Source organism: Onychomys torridus, chromosome 20 (genome assembly GCF_903995425.1).
Source record: "Onychomys torridus chromosome 20, mOncTor1.1, whole genome shotgun sequence".
Classification (NCBI taxonomy): domain Eukaryota; kingdom Metazoa; phylum Chordata; class Mammalia; order Rodentia; family Cricetidae; genus Onychomys; species Onychomys torridus.
In genome coordinates this window covers 11,412,355-11,433,212 of record NC_050462.1, presented here as the reverse complement: position 1 = coordinate 11,433,212, position 20,858 = coordinate 11,412,355, and the positions used below count along the sequence as shown (strand labels likewise).

The following is a 20,858-nucleotide window of genomic DNA, read 5'->3' as shown; positions in this document are numbered from 1 at the left end:
AACTGCAGATGCCAGTGAACAAGTTCCAGGTTGCGGTGCCCATGCTTGTGACTCAGCAGCTGTGATGCTCAAATGTGGTTGATTTGTTTGAGCAGTCCACAGAAGGCAGGGGATCTATTTAGTGCCTTAGAAAGGGTGATACAGAGACATACGTAACAGTGCGCCGAAAGGTTTCGGCAGCGAGGAGAGCGCCTCCAGTCTTGTCTTCACTGCGGCACCTTTCAGGGGCTCGTTCTTGTGTTCAGCCTCTGCAGCTCTCTCTGAACGTCACCGCACAGGTGTGACCGAAAGGAGCTGGACAAATAACCGGTCAGTGAAGTGCATCCTAGCCTAAGACACACCATGCAGTAGAGTGAGCCAGGCGTTAGAAATGTCCTGAGACTTGGGGTAACTTGCACTGAAAGTTGTTTCTTGTGCCGGCGAGATGGCTGAGTTGGTAAAGATGCTTGCTGCTAAGCCTGACAGCCTGCGTTTCATCCTCAGAGTCTGCACGGGAGGACAGAACTGGCTCCTACAGGTTGTCCTCTGACCTTCACCCCCCTCCCCCCACTGCTTACTCCCTCTCTGCTCCCCACCTGTACCCACACACACCCACACTTACCTCCATACACACAATTGGGGGTTAAATTTTCAGTTGTTTAGTGGTGATTTTAAAATAGGATGATCCTAACATAATCACCTTTCCTCGCCAGGTTCTCCTCTTGTAGTGTCTTTAATCGGTGCACTTTTACGTGATTTCCCCAATCGCTGGGCATACTACCTCAGACAGCTTCAGAATAAGCAGTTTAAGAGAATACGGAAATCCTCCTCTTATGATTATGAGGCTCTGGATGAAGCCATGTCTATAAGTGTTGACATGCTCAGAGAAGATATCAAAGATTATTACACAGATCTTTCCATCCTGCAGAAGGACGTCAAGGTCCCTACAAAGGTATGGACTGACCAACATTCCTTATCATCGGCTATTTATGGCATGTGAACTTTGATAATCGGTACTGAGGTGATAGGTGATGGTTCCAAAGTCCCTCTGTTCTTAGTCTCCATAAAGGGCTCTCTGTTGAACTTGTGAGTTCCTTAATTCTTTCTCAGTGGTTCTAGAGAAGTCAGAGAACCATCCAGTTTCTCCTTTTATCCTGAGAACTAACTGAACTTCTTAAGACATGGAGACATTCTTTTTAAATTTTTAAAATTTATTCTTTCATTTATTATATCCTGACTAGGTTTCCCCTCCCTCCTCTCCTCCCAGTCCCTGCTGCTCCCTCTCCCCCATATCCACTCACCCTTCGTTTCCCTTCAGAAAAGAGCGGGCCTCCCAGGGACATCAACCAAACATGGCCTAACAAGTTACCACAAGTCTAGGTGCATACTCTCCTACTTCAGGACTGGACGAGGAAACCCAGTAGGAGGACAAGGGTCCCTAGAGCAGGCAAAAGAGTCAGACACCTCCCGCTTCCACTGTTAGGAGTCCTACAAGAATACCAAGCTACACGACCCTAACGTGTATGTGGAACACCTAGGGCAGCTCCATGCAGGCTCCTTGATTGTCGGTTCAGTCCCTGTGAGCCCCGGTTAGTTGACTCTGTGGCTGTGTTCTTGTGGTGCCCTTGACCCCTCTGGCTCCTACAATCCTTCCTCCCCCTCTTCCACAAGATTCCCCAACCTGTGGCCAGATGTGGAGACATTCTTTTTCAGGGCTTTAAAATCATATGTATTGGTTAAAACACTTTATCTATAGTACTTACTACTCACTGCACTTTTGTGGTATATTAAATGCTTGTTAAAATGGTTCCTAGGTGTTGTGTATTCTCTGGGACTTGGAAACGGAAGAAGTTGAAGACATATTGCAGGAGTTTGTTAATAAGTCTCTCTTATTCTGTGATCGGAATGGAAAGTCATTTTGTTATTATTTACATGATCTTCAAGTAGATTTTCTGACAGAGAAGAACCGAAGTCAGCTCCAGGTACTGAAATCTCCTCGCATGCATTTACCCTTTATTCTGAAACAGTTCTAGACTGGACATACAAAGATGTGCAGACTGTACTGCACACTTCCTTCGTGTAAACTTCTGCTTTGTTTCCCTTTCCCTTATTTCGAACATCTCACACAACTATAACACAGTTATCAAAACCAGGAAAGTTACCATTGATGCACTATTATTAGCTAATACATGTTTTTAAAATTCTACCACGTTCTCTTCCAAGTTCTTTGTGTAGTCAGATTCAACTCAGGACCCCATGACGGACCTGAAAATGGCAGCATCTTTTCCTTTGTCGTCTCACTAATATCCCTCAGCTCATTTAATCAGCGCTCCCTCATTTGGTCTTGTCGGATGGCTTCTCAGTGGGTTGAGGGCTACTGATTTGGCTAGAATAACACAGGTGCTGGAGAGATGGCTCAGTGATTCAGAGCACTTGCTGCGCGCTCTCTCTCTCTCTCTCTCTCTCTCTCTTTTTTGAGACAGGGTTTCTCTGTGTAGTTTTGGTGCCTGTCCTGGAGCTCACTCTGTAGCCCTGCCTGGCCTCGAACTCACAGAGATCTGCCTGCCTCTGCCTCTTGAGTGCTGGGATTAAGGGTGTGCGCCACCACCGCCTAGCACACTTGCTGCTCTTTGAGAGAACCCAAATTCTGTTTCCAGAACCCACATTAGGCTCACAACTGCCTGTAATTCCAGTTTCAGAGGATCTGACAGCCTCTTTTGGCCCTTGTGGGCACCTGCAGTCAACGTGTACAAACCTACACACACACACACACACACACATAAATATACACACACAATTTTTCATTTTTTTTCGAGACAGGGTTTCTTTGTATAGGTCCTGCAGCTCACTCTTTAGCCTAAGCTGGCCTCAAACTCAGAGATCTACCTGCCTCTGACTCCCGAGTGCTGGGATTAAAGGCGTGCGACACCACTGCCTGCCTCAATTTTTTTTTTTTTAAAAGAATTACACAGAAATGATGTTGTGCCTTTATCACACCCTGTCAAGTATTGAGGTTGATGTGTCTTATGGATAATGTAGATGTTGATTATTTGGTTAAAGGGGTATTTACTTGATTTCTCCACTGTAAATCTACTGACTTTCCCATTGGTGACTAGCTTGTAGGGGAGATTTTCTTTATAGCTTTGTAAATGGGAGATACTGTGCTGCTCAGGTTTTATTGTTTGTGTCCTCTGACATGCTTGGTTTGTGTTTCAGGATCTGCATAGGAAGATGGTCACTCAGTTTCAGAGGTATTACCAGCCAAACACTCTGTCTCCAGATCAGGAGGACTGCATGTATTGGTACAACTTCCTAGCCTATCACATGGCCAGTGCCAATATGCACAAAGTAAGAGGACACTTGTGAAAATTATTTTATTTCACTTTTTCCATAGGTTGTAAACGTTTTTTCCCTTTGGGTTTATTTATGTTTCTTAAAGATTTTATTTTTATTTTATGTGTATGAGTGTTTTGGCTGCATGTATGTATGTGCACCTTGTGTATGCAGTACCCAGGGATGCCAGAAGACAGTACCAGGCTCCTGGAACTGAAATTACAAATGGTTGTGAGCTGCCTGATGTGGATGCTGGGAACTGAACTCGGGTCTTCTGCAAGAGCAGCACGTGCTCTTAACCACTGAGTCATCTCTCTAACTCTTCCTTGAGTTATTTCTTAAATTTTATTGAAGGAATTAGTAAAAATGATATTACTCTCTATTTTACTGGATATTTGAATTTTTACATAAATTCTATGTAAAATTTTTCTTTGGTGTCATGCGTTATCCCATTAGAATTTAAAGAATGTCACTTATTACATTTGCTTGTTTATTTTGTATGTTTGTGTGTGTGTGTGCACGGCTTGGAGTGCATGTGGAAGTCAGAGGACAGCTGGTGGAGTTGGGTCTCCGCTTCCTCCATGTGTTAAAGGCTAGGGTTAGGTTCACAGGTTGGCGCAAGCATCTTTACCCTTTGAGCCATTTTGCCAGCCCTAGACCTTTCTTTTTTTTTTGGTTTTTTGAGACAGGGTTTCCTCTGTGTAGTTTTGTGCCTGTCCTGGATCTTGCTCCGTAGACCAGGCTGGCCTTGAACTCACAGAGATCCTCCCGGCTCTGTGTCCCAAGGACTGGGATTAAAGGTGTGTGCCACCACTGCCCGACTAGACTTTTTTTTTTAATTAGTGAAAATACGTCTTGTGTAAGATTTTTTTTTTCTATTTTTCTCTTGTGATTAAAAAAAGGGTATCGGGGTTGGGGATTTAACTCAGTGGTAGAGCACTTGCTGAGCAAGCACAAGGCCCTGGGTTCGATCCTCAGCTCCGGAAAGGAAAAAAAATAGGGTATCTTAGTGACTGCAGCAAATGAATCAGTTTCTCCTCTTAACTGTAGCTCCCCTCTGTCTGCAGTGTGGATTTGTTTATTAGCTTTATGTGGAGATGGAGGGCGGGAAAGGATATTCATTCATTCATCAGGTACTTATTGAGTACTTGTTGGAGAATGCTGTTGTTCTTCATTATGAGTCTAAACCGTAAACAGTGTCTGCTCTCAGTAAATAGACAATGGGGAAGAGAAACTACATTTATGTAAGACAATGAGTAAATCATAGAGGAGGAAGGGAGGGATTGTTGTAGAATATTAGTTAAAGATGTCTCATTTGTTTGTGCTGTGGAACATTTGTTTAATGATGCAGAGATGTGTTGCATTCTTTTATGTTGCATTTGTTTAACTCTGAAGCTGTGTTACTGTGCTTGTCTAAAACACCTGATGGTCTAATAAAGAGATGAATGGCCAATAGCGAGACAGGAGAAAGGATAGGCAGGCTGGCGGGCAGAGACAATAAATAGAAGGAGAAAAAGAGGGATCAGGAAGTAAAGGAAGATCCTTTATACAACTGAAGTTTGTTTTGAGTTAAGATGTGGGGCCCATTTTATATTTTATATTTCTTTGAGATTATATGTTCATTTTACTATCTTTCCTCTGGTCTTAAATTTTAGATGTCTGGGGTTGGGGATTTAGCTCAGTGGTAGAGTGCTTGCCTAGCAAGTGCAAGGCCCTGGGTTCAATCCTCAGCTCCAAAAAAAAAAAAAAAAAAAAAAAAAAAAATTTTAGATGTCTGCAGAGTGTTCCTCAGTAGTGTTAGGATAATGAGGCTCTAGTTGAAATTCTTTTCTTTTTTTAAAACAGTGCTCCTGTCTTACTGTGTTTCCTTTATTTTTAAGGAACTTTGTGCTTTAATGTTTTCCCTGGATTGGATTAAAGCAAAAACGGAACTTGTTGGCCCTGCCCATCTGATTCATGAATTTGTGGAATACAGTCATATATTGGATGAAAAGGTGTGTATTAGTGTGGAGTATTTATTTATTTTTTTGTTTTTGTTTTTATTTTTTGTATTTTCAAGACAGGGTTTCTCTGTGTAACAGCCCTGGTCTGGAGCTCACTCTGTAGCCCAGGCTGGCCTCAAACTCACAGAGATCCGCCTGCCTCTGCCTCCTGAGTGCTGGGATTAAAGGCACGTGCACTGCCACCAAGAACACTTAGTATTTAAAGGATGTCTCATTTTGACATTTGATTCTAGGTTTAATGGTGGGAATGAGCAGAATGGAGATCATTTTCTTTCTGTGACCTTTGATTTTAGTTAATTGCTTCCTGGCCTGCAGAGAATAAAGGGAGGGTTGAAGTTTGAAAACTGAGGAAGAATGGTTTTCAGTGTTTTTTTTTTTTTTTTTTTTTTTTTTTTTTTTTTTTTTTTTAATTTGAGACAGGTTATATCTGGCTGTCCTGGAACTCACTATGTAGACCAGGCTGGCCTCAAACTCACAGGGATCTGCCTGCCTAAAGTTTTGGGATTAACATCGTGAGCCACCATGCCCATTGATATTGAGTTTTTTTTACTCTGAGTCTAAAAGTTAGTCAAGGACCACCGTATTTATTTATTTAATTTTGGATTCAGTATGTCTTTCTGCCCTGCTTTCTCTTGAAATCTCCGTCAATGATATTAGTCCAAAACTCTTTAATTTAGCCTCAGGCAGATTCATTGGACAAGGCAAGAAAACAGCTACATTCTTTGCCAGATTATCACAAAAATAGTCTCTAACCCAGTTACTAATTTATTTTTTCTATTCTGAAACCTCTTGAGTTGGGCCTCCGTAGTCCACATTGCTGTCTGCACTACTGTCCCCCAAGCTTCTGTTCGGATGGCCAGTTAAGCCCCACTTAACGACATTCAGCTGCTTTTTCTAGTCCAGAGTCCCATTGTCTTCCATATTTCTCCAAAACCCAATATGGGCAGTCCTATCCTGCAATGCCTCAGTCCTCGGTAACTACTTCTGTCTTAAGTACTTTTCTGTTGCTGGGAAGACACACCCAGGCATTTAAGAGAAAGCATTTAATCGGGGGCTTGGATATATTTCAGAGGATGTGTCCATGACTGTCATGGCAAGGAGCATGCAGGCAGGCACAGCATTGAAGCAGTAACTGTGAGCAGCTTACATGCTGAGCAACAGCCAGGGGGTAGGGGCGAGAGTGTGTGTGTGTGTGTGTGTGTGAGAGAGACAGAGAGAGAGAGAGAGGGGGGGGGGGGCGAGCAAGCGAGTGAGCACGCACCACACACGCTGTAACTGTATTTATGGCCTAGTGGTTGGCTGTTCATATTTTAGTTCATGTAGGGAATATTTCATTTAAGTTTTAAAATGTCAAGATCATAGAAAGAAAAATATGTCAGGTTTTGCTCTGGCTATATGTCTAACAGATTTCAGTTTATTCATAGGATTGTGCAGTCTGTGAGAATTTTCAAGAGTTTTTATCCTTAAATGGACACCTTCTTGGACGGCAGCCATTTCCTAATATTGTACAGCTGGGCCTCTGTGAACCAGAAACTTCGGAAGTTTATCAGCAAGCAAAGCTGCAGGCCAAGCAGGAGGTGGACAGTGGAAGGCTTTACCTGGAGTGGATGTGAGTTGCTAGAGAGACCAGACTCCACTGTTAATTGTTCTTCTCCTTCCTGGTGGTGACTAAGCACACTCTGTGAGATTTAACTACTTTAGAAACATAATAAGTGTTCCTGGCTGGAGGAAAGTTTCAGAGAAGTAAGCATAGGAGAAAATAATTGCATCATCACAGTTTCTAGAAACAGGTCATCCTAAATATTAATATCAAATGCTACTATAATCTAGTGTGACAGTGAAGACTTGGAGCCACAGACCTAGGTTTGAGTCTCCACACTAAAACATTGTCATTTATGATTTTTGAACATACAAAACGTTAGTTTCTCATCTGTGAAGTGGAGATAATAATCCTTTGAGGGAAATACTACTTTAATGAAGATTTAAATGAGATAATGCCTATAAAGTCACTTTTACTTTTTTTTGCCAGAGATTTTATTTAATGAATTTAATTTAATTCTTCATCTTTTTTAAAAAGCATTTTCCAGTCCTTTTTTCTTTTCATATTTATATGTGTGTGGTGCACGTCCATAATGTATACATTTTTGTAATTGTGTATGTAGTGTACATGCATGTGTGGGCATGTGGACGTGGAAGACCTAGGTTTATATTAGGAATTTTCCATGGTAGCTTTTCCTTCTTATTCTTTGAGGCAGGATCCTTAGTCAAAGCAAGGGCTCCCTAATATGGCTGATCTTGCTGGCTGGCTTGCTCTGGAGGGTCTGCTGTGTGTCTCTGCCTTCTGAGGTGGGACTATAGGCAAACTGCCATGCCCACCTAGCATTTAGATGGACTTTGGGGATCCAAACTCCTGTCATCTCTTTGAGACATTTTCCCCAGCCTGATTCTTCACATTTTTTTTCTTTAATTTTTTTTTTTTTTAAAGATGTGTTATTTAGCCAGGTGTGGTGGTGCACGCCTTTAATTGCAGCACTCAGGAGGCAGAGGCAGATGGATCTCTGTGAGTTGGAGGCCAACCTGGTCTATAGAGTGAGTTCCAGGACAGCTAGGACTGTTCCACAGAGAAACCCTGTCTTGAAGAAAACAAACAAATAAATAAAACCCCCCCAAACAAACAAACAAACAAAAATAAAGAAAAAGAAAGAAAGATATGTTATTATTTTTGTTTATGTGTAGTATGTGTCTGAATAAGTTTATGTGCACCATAGGTTCCTGGAAAGGCCAGAGAGCACTAGACTTAAAGGTGATTGTAAGCTGTCTGATGTGGGTACTGAGAACCAAAGCTGAGTCTTCTGCAAGAGCAGTCAGTGCTCTTAACTGCTGAGGCACCTCTCCAGCCCCGACTCTTCCAGATCTTAAAAAGGCTGTTCTCAGGGCAGGAGCGACGGCTCAGTTTTTAAGATCACATTTTTTCATTTACTTTGAGTATGTGTGTTTTGAATGTGTGTTTTGAGGTGTGGGTGAATGTGTCCCAGTGCACCTGTGGAGGTCAGAGAATAACTTGCAGAATTGGTTCCCTCTTTCGCTAAGTGGGTCCCAGGGATTGAGCTCAGGTTGGCGTCAGGCTTGGCTGTAAGTGTCAGTACCTGTTAACCGTCCTACTGGCTTAGGACCCGTTTCTTGGTGAAAACAACAAGTTGAAGAGCTGTAGTGGTAGCTCAGGAGTTGAGAGGGCTTACTGCTCTTGCAGAGGACTCAGTTCAGTTTCGGTTGGGTGGCTCACCACTGCGCATGACCCTAGCTGCGTCAGGGGGATTTGATGTCTTTGGCCTTCTTGGGCACAGCACTCACACATAGACTCACACATAATTAAATTTTTCTAGGTAAAAAACTGAGAGATGTAAAATGAAAATTCATACTTCCTGTTCCTCCTTTCCCAGATTCATTTTCTTCAAAAGTGGAGTTTTACTTCCCTTAAGGCAACGTGAAGGGTGGCTTCTATCAGGGTAGCAGCCTCGTGGGAGCTCCATTAGATCTAGGACACATCTTGCTTTCTCCTCCCTTGTGAGCCTTTGTTGTGATTATCGTTTTACTTGCTTTTCTTCTGTATCAGTCCATCTATCCTGTGGTGCAGAATGGTATAGAAATTAGGATAGAATTCCTGTTCTTGATTGCCTGGGCTTCTGTTCCAGCTCTCAATTGTTATACTTGTTAATTATTAGGGAACATTTGTTCAATTTCTCTTGCCTAATCATACCAATCCATAACATAGTCCTAGCATAGAGAGGGCTAGAGGGCTGTCTTTTTTTTTTTTTTTTAAAGATTGATTTATTTATTATGTATACAGTGTTCTGTCTGCATGTATGCCTGCAAGGTAGAAGGGGGCACCAGATCTCATTTTAGATGGTTGTGAGCCACCATGTGGTTGCTGGGAATTGAACTCAGGACCTCTGGAAGAACAGCCAGTGCTCTTAACTGCTGAGCCATCTCTCCAGTCCCAAGGGCTGTGTCAATATATTCTTGCATGCATACAGAGCCTAGAGCAGTATCCAGCTCTCAGAAAGTGCTTTGTAACATTAGCTGTTGTTACTAGGAGGAGCATTTAACATCTGCCTACTCCTTACCATTGTATTCAGTAGGAACTTGGGGATGTTTAATAACTTCCTGTTTAGTTAGTGACTAAATGAAAAAATTTTTTTCCTTTAGTTTTTTGAGACAGGGTTTGTCTGTATAGCTTTTGGAGCCTGTCCTGGATCTCACTCTGTAGACCAGGCTGGCCTTGAACTCAGAGAGATCTGCCTGGCTCTGCCTTCCGAGTGCTGGGATTAAAGGTGTGCACCACCACCACCTGGCTAAATGAAATCTTTTTTAAAAATGTGTTTGTGTGTGCACATTTGGATGTGTATATGCTGTTTGCACGTTTGTGTGTATGTGTGTGTGCATGCATGTGTATGCTGTTTGTGTGTATATGTGTGTGCATGTGTATGGGTAAGCCTGGGCTTGACATATGAATGAAGTCTTCCTTCATCTCTCCATCATACTCATTGAGACAGGTCTCTCAGTTGAACTGGAGCTGGCCAGCAGGGTTAATCTGGCTAGCCTGCTTGCTCTAAGGAAACCCCTGCCTCCACCTTGCCTCCCGAGTGCAGGAATTGCAGGCAGGCTGCCACACACACCTGACTGTGGTCCCCATGGTTGTGGGTTAGGCACCTTAACAACCGAGCTGTGTCTCCAGCTCTTACATGGATTCTTCACACTTGATATGATCAAATGGACAGAGGTCCAGTTCTTTCTCCCTTAGGAATACTGAGACATTTAATTTTTACTGTTTTCTGCTCCTCCCCCGTTGTGCCAGCATAGGATGCTGGCATAGGATGCCAGCCGTAGTTGTGCTTTTCTTTACCTAGATTGGACCCGACCATATTCCAAGAACGCTTTATTTCAGCACTAGAAACGTTTTCTTTTTCAGTTATACAGGGTTTGCATTCATAAGCTTCAGTTTGAGTTTCAGTTTTAAAGAAGTAGTTCGTTCATGCGTCCATTTGTTATCTTTGTACTCTGCGTCTGTCATTGTGAAGACCACTGTCTTAGCCTGAGGAATTGAATAGATGATCAAAGGAAAGACAGGTTGTATTTGTTTTGTTTTAAAGACAGTCTCGATGTTCAGGCTGGGCTTGCACTGGGTCCTTCTGCTTTAGGCTCCCAGGTATCTGAGATTACAAGTGTGAGCCATTGCATTCACCTGGAAAGATTATCTTCTTAGTCTAGTCCTCCTCGCTTTGCAAGTAGCTTTTATGTCCTTACAGGTGGTCATAATTTTAATCCTCATATAGTACTTACTTACCACGTCTGGTGAAGTGTGATTGTTTTCTATACAGGCTTGTAGTCTGGCTTTTCTCTAACACTTGGTCCTATTTTAAGTACACATACCCTCTTTATCCCTAAGCTTGTGCGCAATAACATAATATCCCTACTAGTGGCATAGTTGGAGTTCTGTAGAATTAAGATAGAAAGACAATGACATTGCTTTATGTGTCCCCACCCCCAACTGAGTGGAGTTAGAGGAAAACATTTTAAAAGTATATCATCATATGTAGTGCGAGCTTCATTCTGCAGTGGTATCTTTAATTTTAAAAGTGTTAGAAAAAGATATGCTTACACATATTACATTAATGTATCAAAAAAAAATAGAGGGGCTGTAGAGATGGGTCAGTGGCAGAGAGCACGTGCTACAGAGGACCAGGTTTAGTTCTTAGCGTGCACATGGTGACTTACGATCATCTGTAACTTGAGTTCCGGGGGATATAATGTCCTTTTCTGACCTTTGTGGTCTCTGTGTGTACACACTGCTCAGATATACCTGCAGGCAAAACACATATAAGTAAAATTTTTTATTTTAAAGGGAAAACAGAAAGTGGCACATGTTTGATTATGTAGATTTCTCTTAACTCAGTGACATTTGTAACACATGCCAAGTAGCTTGATGTAAGATAGTGTTTCTCTTAGAATGTCTCTTTTGTTAGATTGCTTTTTTTCTTTAGGTGTTCTGTACTGTCATTTGCATGTTAGTAATTCAAGAATTTTGTATTTGGGAGAAATACAACCATGTTAAAAGATACCTTATTGGAACCTTTGTCATTGAATTTCTCTTCATTTTCCACTTGTATTTAGAAACAAGAAAACAGTCAAGAACCTCTCCCGCTTAGTTGTCCGCCCCCACACAGATGCTGTTTACCATGCATGCTTTTCTCAGGATGGTCAGAGAGTAGCTTCTTGTGGAGCCGATAGAACCGTACAGGTAAGGCGCATCTCTTGGAAAAAACCTAGATGAGGCGTGTGGCCTACTTGTGCAGACTAGAATATGTTTAAATACTGAAATTTAGGAGTAAAGAAATGTAAAACTCTGAACATCGAAGGTTCTTCAGAATATTAAAGATGGAGCTGTTTTCAGTGGTTCCCAGGCTTGCCAGGGACGTCAAGGAACCCTTTACCTTGGCAGTTACCGTCCATCCATTTGCCGTTATGGGTAACGGGAAAATGGCGGTTCTTAATGGACAGGCGGATGCCATCAGCAGATAGAAGTCTGCTGAAAAATCATTGGCTAAACAAGTTATCAGAGGCCGAAGACTTGTGACTATAAACGGGAGTTAGACCAGATTATCTCCAAAGGTGCTTTAGTTCTCACCTCCTCGTGTTTGGAAAGTGGGAATGAGTCCTTTCCCCTCATTTGTTCTCCACCTGCCTGTTGAAGAGAGGCAGATTAGCACAGCTTTTCTCTTTAGAATAGTTTGAATCTTTCCAACATCATAATTGTACACTCGTTTCTGTGGTACTTGATTACCAATTATATTCATTTTGGCCTTTAAAGAGTTCCCCTGATAGTGCTGGGATTTGAACTCAGGGCTTTGTGCCTGTTGGGCAAGCACTCTATTACCAAACTATATCTGCAGCCTTAGTTTGGCTTTTTTTAGCCCCTAAAGAAAGCATATTTGGTTGTTTGGAATTTGTCAGTATAATCCCAAGAACTGAGGGTATGTCACCATTTCTTCTTAGTGATGTTTAGCACCACTTAACAATGGATACTTCTCTGTTTATGCTTACACTTAGGAATTCTGACAAATTCTGATTTTCAGTCACTTTGTTAAGTTTCACTTCTGTTTTGAAAATAGCAGCGACTAGGAACTTTCAGAGATGTATTTTCATTAAATGATGCCCTATGGATAAGTGATCACAGCAGAAAGACCTTACTGTTGTTACACAGGTGTTCAAAGCCGAGACAGGAGAGAAACTTCTGGAAATCAAAGCTCATGAGGATGAAGTGCTTTGCTGTGCATTCTCCTCAGATGACAGTTACATAGCCACCTGCTCAGCGGATAGAAAAGTTAAGGTAGGTGGGGGAGCAGTGGCCTGGTGGTCAGAGCACTGACTGCACTTGCTGAGAACGCACATGGCAGCTCATAACCCCTGTAACTCCAGTCCCAGGGGATCTGACACACTGCTGGCCGCCGTGGACACTGCATGTGCACATATGTACATTCAGGCGAATACTTACATACATAGAAATAAATTCCGGTAGGAAAACAGCTCTTCTTTCTCTCATTTATTTTTGTTTAGTCATATATGCACGTGACTTTGTGTGTGTCTGCGCAAATGTAAACACAATGCCTGCAGAGTCCAGACAAGGGTGCTGGGTCCCATGGAGCTGGAGCTGATGGACATTTATCAGCTCCTAAAGTAGGTGCTGGGAACTGAACTTGTCTCTTCTGGAGGAGCACTGCTTGGCTGAGGTGTGTTTCTTGTATGCAGCAGAAGGATGGATCCTGGTTTTGAATCCATTCTGTAAATATATATCTTTTTATTAGGATTAAAGTTATTGATATTGAAAATATCAATAGCCAATGATTGTTAATTACTGTAATTTTGTCCTTCCCTCCTTCCTTCCTTCCTTCCTTCCTTCCTTCCTTCCTTCCTTCCTTCCTTTCTTCCTTCCTTCCTTCCTTCCACTTTGCTGGTGTGAGATTATTTCCTGTGTTTTCATGGGTATAGTTAACTTTAGTTTGGATTTTTCCTTCTAGCAAGTTCTGTAAGGCTAGATTTATAAGCTATGTTTACATTTGACTTTATTGTGGAATATCTTGTTTTCTCCATCTACAATGATTGAAAGTTTTTTAGGGTGTAGTAGCCTGGGCTGGCATCTGTGGTCTCTTAGAGTCTGCAGCACATCTACCCAGGCCCTTCTGTATTCCTTCATTAGTGTAGTTCTGCCTTTATATGTTTCCTTTGCAGATTTTAATATTCTTTCTCTGTTCATTAAGTTTAGTGTTTTTATTATTATATGGTAAGGGGATTTTCTTTTCTGGTTTCAATCTATTTGGTTTTCTGTATGATTCTTTATGGGCCTCTCCATTTTTAAGTTAGGACATTTTTCTTCTATGAGTTTGTTGCAAATATTTTCTGGGTCTTTGAGCTGGGATTCTTCCCCTTCATCTATTCCTGTTACTCTTAGGTTTGGTCTTTTCATGGTGTCCCAGATTCCCTGGCTGTTTTGTGTCAGGAGTTTTTTAGATTTAACATTTTCTTTGACCAATATATCCTTTCTTCTGTCCTATCTCAGTGCCTTGGATTCTGTCTTCCATCTGTTATATTCTGTTGGTGAAGCTTGACTCTGTGGTTCCTGTTCGAATTTCTAGATTTTTCATTCCAGATTCCCTCAGTTTGGGTTTTCTTATTGATTCCATTACCATTTTCAGGTCTTGAACAGTTTTCTTCATTTCCTTTCATTGTTTGTGTTTTCCTGGATTTCTTTAAGGACTTTATTAATTTCCTCTTTGAGGACCTCCATTATCTTCATAAGTCTGTTTTAAGGTCTTTTTCTTGGGTGTCAGCCATGTTGGACTATTCAGAGCTGGCTGTGGCAGTTGCTGGGCTCTTGTCCTGGGTGTTATTTATTGTGTTTTTATGCTATTGTTTAGGCATCTGGGGTTGGGATAATTATAGGTCTAGATGCTGATTTCTGGGTTTGTCTTTGTTGGGTGGGTGTTTTGCTCCTTAGTTTCTGTTTCCTTTCTGGAATTTTAGGCAAGTGTGGCTGTTGTGTTACAAGGTAGGAAATTTTATGTGGCTCTCTTTCCCTGGCCGCCTCAGCTGATGTGTTCCCAGGGAATGCTTGCAGGTGTTGGAGGCTGACTGGTTGAGTTGGGGGAAGAAAGGCTGGAGAAGATCATTGTTATCCTTGGGGAAGGGGTTAGAGAGGAAAGGGAGACCACAGCAGGTATTGTGACTGGTGCAGAGCTAGGGATGTGGCTGCAGAGGTTGCATCTGGGGGAACAGATGGGGTGGGGTTGAAGATCTACAGTCAGCCTGCCTGGTTCCCTGACAGGAGTCACACCATGTCCTTCCTTCTAAGTACTCAAATAAAATTGCTGATCAAGCTATCAGCTTCAACTATTTAGCTAATGGTGAGGAAAAATTACATAAATTAGTGAGTTTGCTTGTCATCAATAGATACATCTATGATTAAATATCAGTTGACATCTTTGATTAGAAGTATTGTTTTAAAAATGATTGTCTGAGATCGAATTCCCATTGTAAAGTTACAGAATTTGTGAAGTATAGCCTGATTCTATTTTTTTTTTTTTTTTTTTGAGCTGAGGATCAAACCCAGGGCCTTGCGCTTGCTAGGCAAGCGCTCTGCCACTGAGCTAAATCCCCAACCCAAGCCTGATTCTATTTTTAACATTATGGGCTGATTTATATAATCAGTGCAGAGCTAGACATGAATACACTAACAGGTCACTGGCATAAAAAATAAGCAAGGGAAAAAAAGAGTGATATTACTTTTGTTAGTTATTATTGCTTTGGTCTTGCCCTTAAAATTTACCTTTTATTTGGAGCATTTATACTAATAAGGAATTTAAGAGCAACTGAAATTACTTGTCACTAATATATAGAGGGGAGGCTTTACTTCAGGGTGTGTGTCGTGTGTGTGTGTGTGTGTGTGTGTGTGTGTGTGTGTGTGTGTGTGTTTCTGTCTCTGTGTGTATGTCTGTATGTGTGTGTGTCTCTGTGTGTGTGTCTGTGTGTGTGTGTCTGTGTATGTGTGTGTCTCTGTGTGTGTTTCTGTCTCTCTCTGTGTGTGTGTCTGTGTTTCTGCCTCTGTGTGTGTGTGTGTGTCTTTTCTGTTTTCAAGCGTTGAGACAGGGTCTGACTTTAACCCAGGCTGGTGATGGCTCATGTAAAAGTTCTGCTGCTGCTGCACCCCGAGTGCTGGTGTTACTCACGTGCTACCATGTCCACTTCATTGTGACAAAGCTTTGTTAGCAGAGTTGTAGAGCAGTGTAACCTGGGGAAATGGAGTGGGCAAGAAAAGTTTGCTTGGAGGGTTTTCATCCCATTGAAGAGGACTGTGGAGTGTCTAGACTAAAATTGAGAAGTTGGTAAAACCTTATTTTGACATTTTTTATTAGCGTACATTAACTATATAACACTGGTTTTCATATATGTACATAACTGATTTCTACATTTTCCTCCCACTCTCCATATTATGTTTTTATTATAGCTCCCATTACTCTCCCCATCCACTCTCCATTCCTCCTGATCCCCTGCCCTTTCCCTCGTCTCTCAGTAGGCTCAGTGGTGTCCAGTCGCTGGGTATTCACTCTGTAACCTCTACTTTGAGTCAGATTTGAGATTGGCCATGCAGGGCAGTTCCAAGTTCTAGAGTCAGAATGATACAGAGTGAGAGAGTTACACCAAGTTCCTGTTTCTCAGGCCTGAAAACCTAGCAGAAAGCAGAAATACTCACTAAAGAGCTTAAAAAAGACAAGTTCTTTGACAGCCTTAGGTTTTCATAATGCTCTGAAGTGCTCTCACAAAGGTAGAAGGGGTGTAAGAGAAAAAACGGAACCAGATGTCGGAAGTGTCAAGTGTCGTCGTTAGCAGGCTGAAGTCTGAGCTTGCCCCTGGGTCCCACTTCTCCACTGCTATCACTTACAGAAACACGGGAAATCTTGTGGTTAGCTTTTTTTTTTTTTTTTTTTTTGAGCTGAGGATCGAACCCAGGGCCTTGCACTTGATAGGCGAGTGCTCTACCACTGAGCTAAATCCCCAACCCGTGGTTAGCTTTTGTTGTTTTGGTTTGTTGTTTTGTTTTTTCTTGAGACAGGGCCTTACTATGTAGCCCTGGCTGTCTTGGAACTCACTGTATAGACCGACCAGGTTGGCCTCCAATTCACAGAGATTTGCCTGTGTCTGCCTGCGGAGTGCTGGGATTAATTAAAGGTGTGTGCTACCATGCCTGGCTCATTGTGCTTAACTTTTTAAAGTAAGGCAGGATTTTGCCATATTTAGAGACTAGGAAGTAGATTCCCACCAGTGTCATGCTCAGGGGGCACATGTGTCCTCACAGGAGACAGCATCTGCAGAGATGTACACTGGCTCTTTCTTTCTGTGTTCCCTCTGGAAATAACAGCTGTCATACATTTAGCTTTCTTTGTTCTCTTCAGGTCTGGGACTCTGCGACTGGGAAGCTGGTGCACACCTATGATGAGCACTCGGAACAAGTCAGCTGCTGCCATTTCACCAACAAAAGTAACCAGCTTCTCTTGGCCACCGGCTCAAATGACTTCTTCCTCAAAGTGAGTGTGGGCACTGGAGATGATGCAGATGAGTTCGTGACACACCAGACTGTCTGCTTTGAGTTTTCTCATGGGTATTGTATTACCAAGTGGGTTTTGTTTTTTGTTTATTTGTTTGAGGCAGGGTCTCACTGTGTAGTCAGAGCTGTCCTGGAACTCATTCTATAGACCAGGCTGGCCTAGAACTCAGAGATTCGCCTGCCTCTGTCTCTGGAGTGCTGGGATTTAAATGTCCATGTTCTAAGTTTCATATGCATAAACAAATAGTGAAAAAAAAAGGCATGACTAGCCTGTATAACTGAAAAGTCTGGCCAGGCGGTGGTGGCACACGCCTTTAATTCCAGCACTCAGGAGGCAGAGCCAGGCGGATCTCTGTGAGTTCGAGGCCAGCCTGGGCTACCAAGTGAGTTCCAGGAAAGGCGCAAAGCTACACAGAAAAACCCTGTCTCGAAACAAAAACAAAAACAAAAACAAAACAAAAACAAAAACAAACCCAAAAAGTCCACCGTGAGCATGGATTCCAGTGTTGGCATCCAGGTCCGTCAGCTGTGTTCTCAGGTCCCCCTCCCTGTCTCTGGTCTCTGCCCTCTTAGGTGGTCCAGTCATACTGTCCTTATGTGACAGGAAACAGCTCAGCTCCAGGTTTGTAAGAAGCTTGTCCTAGATCCTGCAGCTCTGGTTGTAAGGAATTCCTGCTTCACCACTTAGTTCACTTTCATTGTTGTGTAACTGCAGTGCAGGCAGGGCGAAGTCCTTGGGTTGTAGAAGACTGTGTCTTGTTTTCTCTAAGTGGGTGAATGTAGGAGATTAAATAGTCTGGGATTCTAGAAAGATGTTACTTCCTTTTGGATTTAAAAAAAAAATAATTTTATTTCAAACCTTTGGTCCACAGTGTCACATTTTTACAATGGGATATGAGATTTTAAGGAGGCGTAGGTAAAACATTTTAGAAAGCCTCAGGCTGTTGAGTATGGTGATACACCCCTGTAATCTCAGCTCTTGGGACGGTGAGGCAGGAGGAGCCTGAGTTTTATAGCCTGGGCTACCGAGTGAGAATGTGTCTCAAACAATGACTATTTTTCAACTTTTCAGAAGGGTAAGGCGAACCTTCATGATAGAGTGCCACCCTGTCATTTACAGGGCCCCAGGTCCAACCTTCAGCACCACAAAAAATAAAAATAAGATTTCCCACGTCCTGTCTTATATAAGCTTTATCTACATCCTACACTTGACTTTTTGTTTAGAGCAGTTTACAGCAAATCCTATATATGTCATTCACCAGAAATGTTCCAGCTTTACTCGTAGATTAAGTGCTCTGTCGTGTCCACACCTAACAGTGGAGAACTGTGCTTTCGTTATATACCTGGCCTGTGTTAAATCTCTCGTGTGTGGTCTCAAACCCATGCTTTTACTGTGGGTCTGCTAGAATCAGAATCCAGATAAACTCGACACTTGGTGGTTGTTTCTTTTATTCTCCTAAAAACTCTCTTTCCTCCCATTTCCGTTTCATGCCGTTGGTTGACTAGACAGATAGAACTACCGTCTTGTGGACTGTGTCCCTCGGATTTCTCGGGTGGTTTACTGGAGTGTTATTTGACTTGATCTTCTAAACCCTGTAGTTCCTGTATTCCGGTATCATAGAAGGTTTTGAAGTTTTTTTTTTTTTTTTCGAGACAGGGTTTCTCTGTGAGCTTTGTGCCTTTTCTGGAACTTACTTGGTGGCCCAGGCTGGCCTCGAACTCACAGAGATCCGCCTGGCTCAGTCTCCCGAGTGCTGGGATTAAAGATGTGCGCCACCAACGCCCGGCGGTTTTGAGGTTTTTAAGGCCATTAATAGCTTTTAGTCTAGTTAGTTATCTCAAGGTTTAGGAAGTCGTAGATATGTAAACTTTGCTTAGACCATTTTTGTAACATAGCTTTAAAAAGTATGGACATAATTTGCACAGTACTATCGATTTTTGTAGCTAAGTAAATATGATGATTTTAAATCACCCCGTTAAAAATAAGCAACAATTGTTCAGTTAATTTAGTGTTCAGACTAAGTCTACTGAGGCCTTCAAGTCCCGTAGTAGATTGAGATGTTGATCCAAAGGTTGCCCTGTTATTAATCACAAGTTTATCTGTATTTGATACCTTTGTGTTATTATGAATCAAATAGCATTCTACAACCAAAAACCTCAAATGAAAAGGAAAAACAGTATGATTATTGACTTCCCCCTTTTAGGTTAGATTAATTTTCTCCAAGGATCTATTCTGAAATCTATACTACATGGGGGCTAGAATAGATCCTTGGACATTGTGATTCACATATACAGCCCCAAATCCCCCCCTCACTTTCCCTGGAACCACCTTCCCCAGTCTCCACTTCTTCCTTCCGCCTTAATTATAATTTTAAGGGGCAGAAACCTGGGCTGGTCTAGAGCTTTTGAGCTTCAAGTGACCCTTCTGTTTTAGCCTTTAAAGCAGTTGGAACTATTGTGCATTCACCATATCAGTCTCCAGTTCTAGCTAGTTTTTACTTGTCTTTTTTTTTTTTCCTTTCCAAATAGCTCTGGGATTTAAATCAAAAAGAATGTCGAAACACCATGTTTGGGCACACAAATTCAGTCAACCACTGCAGGTTTTCCCCAGATGATGAGCTCCTAGCTAGTTGCTCGGCTGATGGAACGTTAAAGGTAAGCTTTGCCCACTGCTGGAGGTTCTCATTTTAGAAGAATGACTGTAAGTTTCTCCACTAGTGTTCCGAAACTGTGACACAGTGCCTGAGAGAAGTGACTTGGGAAGGAGGTACGGTTTCAGGGTTTGATCTGACCCTGTTGTGTCTGTGCCTGTGTTAAGCAAGTGCCTGTGGCAGGGAGTGTGTGGGGGAAGAAATTGCTTACCTACAGGTGTCTTGAAAGCAAAGAGGAAAACAGGAAGGAGCCAGGGTCCCACTGGTGCCTTCCTAACCTGGTTTTCTTTAATGAGTGCTATTGCATGTACACCTTTATGGCGGAAAATGACATCAGATCCCACCAGAGATGGTTATAAGCCACCATGTAGTTGCTGGGAATTGAGCTCATGACCTCTGCAAGAGCAGCCCCTAGGGGCCCTCATTCTTAAGTCTTTAAAACTTCCTGATACCAGTGCCACAGACTGGGAACCACACCTTCAGCTCATAAGCCTTTTGCAGAGTTTCTAGATCTAAGCCTTAGCACCATTTTTATCTGTCTGTAGACAAGAGCCTTTTCCTTCACCTTCTAAGAATCTCTGACATGATGTTATTTGTAAATGGTTGATAGTCTAATGTTTAAATTCTTCACTTTAGGCGTATATTCCATCTTAAGCACTATGTGCTGGATACTGTCCTAGGCTTTTGGGTTTTGGGCCTTTGGGCCTTCTAGTATTTACTAGAAGAAAAAAGGTATGGTCTTTGGTCTGGTTATTCAGAGTAAAGTTGAGGGAGAACGTAAGTGGATAAATTGAAAATGACGAAATTATATGCAAGGTTGAGTTCTTGTTTTTACTTTTAAAGATTTTGTTTTATTTTTTAAAGTTATGTGTATATGTGCATTTCTGTGTGTGGGTATGCTTGTGGGCCACCAGTGGGTGTAGACCAAAGGCAGTGTTCCCTCCTCCCTCTGACTCTGTCAGCATCCAATAGTAGGGGACTCGGCATCCTGAGTCTCTTCTCAGTCCATGCTAGGGACTGTCAGCTCCTGCTTTGTAGCTTCCTTCCTTCCTTCCTTCCTTCCTTCCTTCCTTCCTTCCTTCCTTCCTTCCTTCCTTCCTTCCTTCATTCAGTGTTTGTGTGTGTGTGTGCACACATGCCACAGCACATGCATGAGGCTGGAGGACAACTTGCAGGAGGTTTCTCAGCTTCTCCCAGAGTTGATTCCAGAGGTCAGGTTTGCTCTCTCACTGCCGA

At 42.3% G+C, this 20,858-nt stretch overlaps 1 protein-coding gene across 1 annotated transcript in view; it reads left to right on the top strand.

Moving 5' to 3' along the window:
* The window catches only part of Apaf1 (apoptotic peptidase activating factor 1), a 78,618-nt gene that overhangs the window by 21,132 nt on the left and 36,628 nt on the right, over positions 1–20,858 (top strand). The window contains exons 8-16 of the mRNA XM_036170143.1: positions 693–931; positions 1,794–1,961; positions 3,196–3,327; positions 5,193–5,306; positions 6,740–6,924; positions 11,487–11,613; positions 12,577–12,702; positions 16,820–16,951; positions 19,501–19,626. Of these exons, the coding sequence (XP_036026036.1) occupies positions 693–931; positions 1,794–1,961; positions 3,196–3,327; positions 5,193–5,306; positions 6,740–6,924; positions 11,487–11,613; positions 12,577–12,702; positions 16,820–16,951; positions 19,501–19,626 (1,349 nt within the window). The remainder of the gene's footprint in view (positions 1–692; positions 932–1,793; positions 1,962–3,195; positions 3,328–5,192; positions 5,307–6,739; positions 6,925–11,486; positions 11,614–12,576; positions 12,703–16,819; positions 16,952–19,500; positions 19,627–20,858) is intronic.